The 7,320-nt window shown below is 47.9% G+C and overlaps 1 protein-coding gene across 1 annotated transcript in view; it reads left to right on the top strand.

The window, feature by feature from the left end:
* Positions 1-6,470, top strand: part of PLEKHM3 (pleckstrin homology domain containing M3) — a 183,379-nt gene extending 176,909 nt beyond the window's left edge. The window contains exon 7 of the mRNA XM_025405529.1: positions 6,211-6,470. Within this exon, the coding sequence (XP_025261314.1) occupies positions 6,211-6,388 (178 nt within the window). The 3' untranslated portion in view covers positions 6,389-6,470. The remainder of the gene's footprint in view (positions 1-6,210) is intronic.
* The last annotated feature ends 850 nt before the right edge of the window (positions 6,471-7,320 follow it).

Here is a 7,320-nt window from a genome sequence, read left to right as displayed (position 1 = left end):
AGACGGAGTCTCGCTCTGTCACCCAGGCTGGAGTGCAGTGGCCGGATCTCAGCTCACTGCAAGCTCCGCCTCCCAGGTTCACGCCATTCTCCTGCCTCAGCCTCCCGAGTAGCTGGGACTACAGGCGCCCGCCACCTCGCCCGGCTAGTTTTTTGTATTTTTTTAGTAGAGACGGGGTTTCACCGTGTCAGCCAGGATGGTCTCGATCTCCTGACCTCGTGATCCGCCCGTCTCGGCCTCCCAAAGTGCTGGGATTACAGGCTTGAGCCACCGCGCCCGGCCTTAAATGATGTTCTAAATGATTTCCTTTTAGGTTCGTGCGACAGCAAGTGCGGTTTTTGCCATTAGAAGTAACAGAAATCACTGTTTGGTTAATATTAATATTAGTGGTTTCAACTATTTTATCAAATGATGTGTTTAACATATGTATTTGTGAAAGTTAAATGAATAAGTACAGTACACTGGACCTTATTGGTTGGTAAGAACGTAAGCTAGCAGGTGACACTTGCAAATTCAGTATGGTGTACCTGGGTACCCCCTCTGTGATGCATTTTCCACTAGATTAGGTCAAGGGTTGTCCACAGGGATGGTTTTGCCCTCCAGAGGCATTTGGCAGTGTTTGGAGATATTGCTGGTTGTCATAACTGGGAGGAGGGGGTGATGTGGCTACTGGCATCTAGTCGATAGAGGCCAGGGATACTGCTACACATCCTCTGATGCACAGGACACCCCATCACATCAAAGGATTATCACCCAAAATGTCAGTGGTGCCAAGGCTGAGATCCCTAGGTGTGAAAAAAAGTGAAGCAATGAATGTTTTCAAGAAGAAAAAAAAAAAGAAAAACGCATTGGATGACTTTGGTCAATAACAAATGTCTCCCTGCAGTTACGGACACTGCAAAGGGAGGACGTCGGTCTTTGTTTGCTGTGATGTTCAGCAACATCCAGCAAGCAGTGAAACTGCTCATCGCTGGACTGGATGACTCAGAAATGAAGAAACCAGCTTTCATTTGATGTATCACACAGGAACACCAAAGGGACATTTCTCTTTCATTACCTGTTGCAATTTTCAGCAGAGATGATTACATTGGCAGATTTGCCTTATATGAAAGATGTGTTCCTGAAAAGTTGTATGTGCTAAATCATATTTTAAATATAGTCAAGGAACTCAGTGAGCACTAAGGAGGACTGATGAATCTTTTTTTTTTTTTTTTTTTTGAGATGGTGTCTTGCTCTGTCGCCCAGGCTGGAGTGCAGTGGTGCAATCTCAGCTCACTACAGCCTCTGCCTCCCGGGTTTCAGCAATTCTCCTGCCTCAGCCTCCCGAGTAGCTGGGACTACAGGCACCCGCCACCATGCCCAGCTAATTTTTGTATTTTTAGTAGAGACAGCGTTTCACCATGTTGGCCAGGCTGGTCTTGATCTCCTGACCTCAGGTGATCCGCCTGCCTCGGCCTCCCAAAGTGCTGGGATTACAGGCATGAGCCACTGCACCCAGCCAATGAATCTTTTTAAAGTAAGAAAATAAAATCCTATTCTCAAAGAGGAACACTCCCATATATTACATTTTTTAATGTAAATATTTATCCTGAACTTTACATTTTTATTACAGGGCTCCATAAATCTTATGTAAGAGAACAATTTCCCTTTCTCCTTCCTTTTCCTCCTCTTATTCTTTTCCTTTAAAGAGAAAAGGGTTGGGGGAGGGGAGAGATTAACTATAGATTCTCAGAATTTGGAAAGGTCATTGATCAATCTATCCATACTACAGTTTAAAAGATACCTGCTGGGTTACAAATTGTTAGAAAATAGGATTTTGTTCTATTTTGAAATCATTAATTTTTTTTTTTATCTCATGCTTTTTTTTCAGTTACTGACCTTTGGTTAGAAAGAGCAGGTGCGCTCAGCTCTTCCATCACCCCATGGGTGTTTGTTGCACCAGAAATATCCGATAAGACTCAATCTCTTCACTCACTGGAGCCTGGTATCAGCAGAGATAAGGGAGTGGTACTGAAGGAACCCAGGGTTTTTCCTCCTTATCAATCACTGCCCTGGGGCTACATCCCTAGGTGTATAAATCACTGACTAACCCAGTAGGGGAAAGGGGGCTGAAAGGAGGAAATTTATATGATAAAGCTACCATTAGTGTCACTTTAGTGATAGAAGGTTACAGAGGTGTGACCAGTGGGGACAAAGCCATTGCCACTAGGAAGGAGCTGGCCCAGATGAGAGAGGCTGTAGAAGACATGGGTCTGGGCCGGGCGCGGTGGCTCAAGCCTATAATCCCAGCACTTTGGGAGGCCGAGACGGGCGGATCACGAGGTCAGGAGATCGAGACCATCCTGGCTAACACGGTGAAACCCCTTCTCTACTAAAAAGTACAAAAAAAAAAAACTAGCCGGGCGAGGTGGCGGGCGCCTGTAGTCCCAGCTACTCCGGAGGCTGAGGCAGGAGAATGGCTTAAACCCGGAAGGCGGAGCTTGCAGTGAGCTGAGATCCGGCCACTGCACTCCAGCCTGGGCGACAGAGCCAGACTCCGTCTCAAAAAAAAAAAAAAAAAAAAAACAGAAGACATGGGTCTGACCTTTATCCTCACTGGAAGGAGGAGGGGACTGGGAAGAGGAAGATGCTAGAGGTGACCCTGCCATGTCCAGGATAGCGCCTGTGTCAAGGAGACGGGTACTAGAGTCACCTGTGAGGGGTGGCGTCACAGCCTTTGCATAGTCCTTCCACTTACAAGTATGTTTCTCTTTATTTTTTTTTATTTTTTTAAAAATTTTTTTTGAGATGAAGTCTCACTTTGTCACCCAGGCTGGAGTGCAGTGACGCAATCTCATCTCACTGCAAGCTCTGCCTCCTCGGTTCACGCCATTCTCCTGCCACAGCCTCCCGAGTAGCTGGGACTACAGGTGCCCGCTACCATGCCCGGCTAATTTTTTTTTTTTTTTTTTTTGGTATTTTTAGCTGAGATGGGGTTTCACTGTGTTAGCCAGGATAGTCTGGATCTCCTGACCTCGTGATCCACTCGCCTCAGCCTCCCAAAATGCTGGGATTACAGGCGTGAGCCACAAGTATGTTTCTCATTTTAGTCTCACAGCAACCCAGTGAGTAGGAAAGGGTTCACCATGAGCAGCATTTTACAAATGAGAAAACCAAAGCGCCGAGAACTTAAGTGGTAACTTGCCCACTGTCACTCAACTACAAAGAAGGATTTGTGGTTTGACACAGGTGTTCTGATCAGAAGCCCCATGTTTCCCTATGCGATGGCTCCCTGCTCTCGTTGGGATGGCCAGGCCTCAGCCAGGCAGTGTGGCGCTCGGTAAGAGCCTTGGCTGGGCTGCCAGGAGCCCTGGGCTCCAGTCACAACTCTGTCTCCAACTCACCGTGTCCCCAGTAGGCAATCTCTAACCTCTTGGAGTCTCTTTTCTCATCTAGGCAAGGAGGGGGTTGACTGAGATGTCCTCAGGTCTCCATAGTGACATGGGTGAAGTCAGGCTGCAATGCAGCCATACAGAAGGCAGCAGGCAGCCTGAGGGGCACCCTGGCCGGAGCAGTCCTCGCTGTTTGCTAAGCACTTCCCACCACGGCCAGGAACTGGGAATACACTGCATCCATGATGTTACCTGAGGCTCGCAGCACCGCAAGAGGTGGGTGCTATGTAGTCTCCAATTAGCTGATAAGGACACTGAAGCGCAGGAAGCTCAGAAAGGCAACGTGACTTGCTTAAGGTCATTAGTCTACTCAGACTGTCACATGGAATACGATAGACTGGGTGGCTAAGACAACAGAAATGTGTTGCCCCCAGTTCTGGAGGCTGGAAGTTTCAGATCAAGGTGCCAGCAGGGTTGGTTTCTGGCGAGGCCTCTCCTCCTGGCTTGCAGAGGACCCCTTCTCTGTGTGTGCCCACATGGCGCTGCCTCTGAGGCATGCGGAGTTGGGGAGAGCAAGCTCCCCGTGCTCTTCTTCTAAGGACACTTATGAGCTTGGATCAGGGTCTCACCCTCATGACCTCATTTAATCTTTTTTTGTTTTTGAGACACAGTTTTGCTCTTGTCACCTAGGCTAGAGTGCAGTGGCATGATCTTGACTCTCCACAAACCAACACCTCCCGGGTTTAAGCAATTCTCCTGCCTCAGCCTCCCAAGTAGCTGGGATTACAGGCGTGCGTCACCACAAGGTCCATCTGATCTTGAGAACCTCAAGGAGTGAAAAGGGCGGAACACAACCCCCAGCTCTCATTATCACCTACTGATTTTGTAGTTTCAGTAGAGTCGCGGTTTCACCATGTTGGCGAGGCTGGTCTCAAACTCCTGACCTCAGGTGATCCGCTTGCTTCAACCTCCCAAAGTGCTGAGATTATAGGTGTGAGCCGCCACGCCTGGCCAACCTCATTTAATCTTAATTGCCTCCTAAGCACAGTGTCTCCAAATATAGTCACATTGTGGGTAAGGGGTTCAACATATGAATAACAGAGACACAGTTCAGTTTATAGCAGTCACACAGCCAGAAATTGATGTGAAGCTCCTTGCCGGCTCGCCTCACTTGACCCAGAGAGCTAAGCTGGGGGTAGAGCTGCTGGGTGAAGGAAGTCCTGTCTTCCTGTCCCTCCGCTGGAATAGGTGTACACGCACATACACACATACACACACACTCTCTCTCTCTTTCTCCCCCTTCCAACCCCCACTCCTCCCAACAGTGTCTCTCCATCCAAGTCACTGCCTCCTCTCCAAGGTATGAGGGTGGGTAGGAAGATCTTCCTTTCACTAAGCCCTCTGGGTCCTGAATGGTGCTGGGGTAAGTCAGTGGCAGACTAGGAGATAATGTCCCCAAGACCATCCTGCACCCAGCACTGAAACTCAAGACCTATGGAAAAAGCAAAAGAAGCCTGAGGCTGAGCCCTCGGGACTGGTTCCTTCGCAACCTTCTTTGAACCCAGTCCAGTTCTGGACCCTCCCTGAATGCTGCAGGCTGAGCAAAATTACGCAGGCACAATTCCCTGGGCTCCTAGGACTTGGTACAAGTTTCCCGTTACCCTTATGGAAGGATGAAAACTCAGTCCATATCGGCAAACCACTCACTGGAGCAGCTGTATTTGAGCTTGTCAGTTACTCATTATTAAAAGCTTTGCAGACCAAATGCAGTGGCTCATGCCTGTAATCCCAGCACTTTGGGAGACCAAGGCGGGTGGATCACCTGAAATCAGGAATTCCAGACCAGCCTGGCCAACATGGCAAAACTCCGTCTCTACTAAAAATACAAAAATTAACCAGGTTTGGTGGTGGGTGCCTATAGTCCCAGCTACTCGGGAGGCTGAGGTGGGAGGATCACGTGAGCCCAGGAGGTGGAGGGTGCAGTGAGCTGAGGTCACACCACTAGACTCCAGCCTGGGTGACAGAATGAGACACTATCTCCAAAAAAATAAATAAATAAATAAAAACTTCGCTGTAAAAACAAGTTATTCAGACTCCCGTGCAGGTTTCCACCAAGCCGAACAACAAACGAGTCATCCACCTGGAATGTTTCCTCTCTACAAATGACAATATCTGTCATATTGTTGGGAAAATGTGTTCTCCCCACTGTCTCCTGCTTTAATGTTCACGCTCATGTTATAAAAGTAGACTTACAAAGGTAGGAGTTTTTTCCTAATTTTTAAAAAACTCACAAGATTTCATAGACCACAGGATGTCATTCAGAAAATGAAAATGTGTCATTTTATCTTTTCAAACTGTCAAATAAAGGCAGCTAGTTAACAGAGAACCACTTAGCTCGTGTTAACGGATGTAGAAAGCTACCTTGCCACAGATGTAACACGGTGGCTGTCACTGGTGTGCCAAGCGTTTTCACGAGGCACTCCCCCCTCATTTCTAGGGTGACTTCACCCTAGAGTCACCGCCCCACTCCCTTCTCAATGGAGAGCTTCTGGTGCTCTGTCCATTGTCACTATAACCAGAATTGCTGGGTGACTGCGGACTCCCCCCCACTCATAAGCCTTAGTTCAGATCAGAAAAGCAAAAATGTTTTTCAAGTGAAATTCAACCTTGAGCATTTTGGAAAAGCAAACAGTTCATTTCAGTGAGTCATTTCTCTTCCCATTGGCAGGGTTGTCCAGAACAGTAGATTCTGCCGCCAGCTGCACCCGAGGCCACAGGGCTTCCCGTTTGTCTTGCTGGCTTCAGTCTTGCTCATCATATCCATGGTTGCCTTTTGCAGGTGTGAAAGCTGTGGAGCCGTTTTCCATTCTGAATGCAAAGAAAAGTCTGTCCCCTGCCCGAGGTGTGTTCGCCGAGAGCTGCAGAAGAAGCAGAAGTCTTTCTGGCAGAGACTGAACATGGACGAGAGTCTGGAGGAGGCCTGCACCATGTTCGAGCTGTCCTACCAGAACACCTGACTCCGGCCGACCCGAAGGCCGGGGATGCGCCAATCAACAATCCATCAGCCCCACGGCGGCTTCCTAACTAGCCAGTTAGACCCCTTTGGAAGAAGAGTATGTCTCCTCTTCAGCTAGATATAGAGAGAGATATATATTTATTTATATATGCACAAATACCTATATGTCCTGTACGTATGCTCTGTGTACATCATTGTCCAAACAATCCACAGAACCTCTGTGGCTTGAGAAACTACCAATAGCTGGATTACACTTAGCCAAGAATTTCAGCTGCTTGCTCCCAGACAAAACGTGGTCTACACAATGCTTTATAGTTCAGACGTTTTTTTCTGTCTCTCGGGACATTTTATTACCCGAGACACAAGAGGAAGCATTTCCTGCACAAAACAGTGATTTAGGTTATTTTTGTGTTATTTATTTTTAGCCTTCACAGAGGCTGAAGTAACTGAGGCAGGCACCCATCATCATCTGTTTCATAAGAAAACCTTCAAAACACAAGAGACGGCTGGGTCCTTCCAGGACCTGCTGTCCCTGGCGCTCCCGCCTCAGTTCCTCCCGCAGAGGCGGGGAATCACCTAAGCAGAGCCGAATGGCTGGAAACAGGAGCCAAGCTCCCTCTGACAGAAAGCATACACCCCTAATTTATGAGGAGAGCTGGTTCTGGTTTTGAAGTTAATCTCAGAAGTTTTTTCCCCGAGAAGAGAAGAAACCTCTGCGACCAATAACTGCGTGTTGTCCGTCTGTTTGCCGTACGAATCCCAACACCTGCCTGATGATGTGACACTCCACCATGTTTTCCAGGCTGTACACATGGCTTTCTGAAGAACAGCTTTCAACGGGTGACCATGGTTGGTATTTATGATTCTCATGATGCTGGCCGGAGGAAATGTCCTGGGATTGTTATTAAAGACATCGGCGTGTAGACTGGTAGA

The sequence above is a fragment of the Theropithecus gelada genome, chromosome 12, assembly GCF_003255815.1.
Source record: "Theropithecus gelada isolate Dixy chromosome 12, Tgel_1.0, whole genome shotgun sequence".
NCBI classification, from domain to species: Eukaryota; Metazoa; Chordata; class Mammalia; order Primates; family Cercopithecidae; genus Theropithecus; species Theropithecus gelada.
The sequence above is the reverse complement of the archived record's forward strand: the minus strand, read 5'-3'. Positions and strand labels throughout refer to the sequence as shown.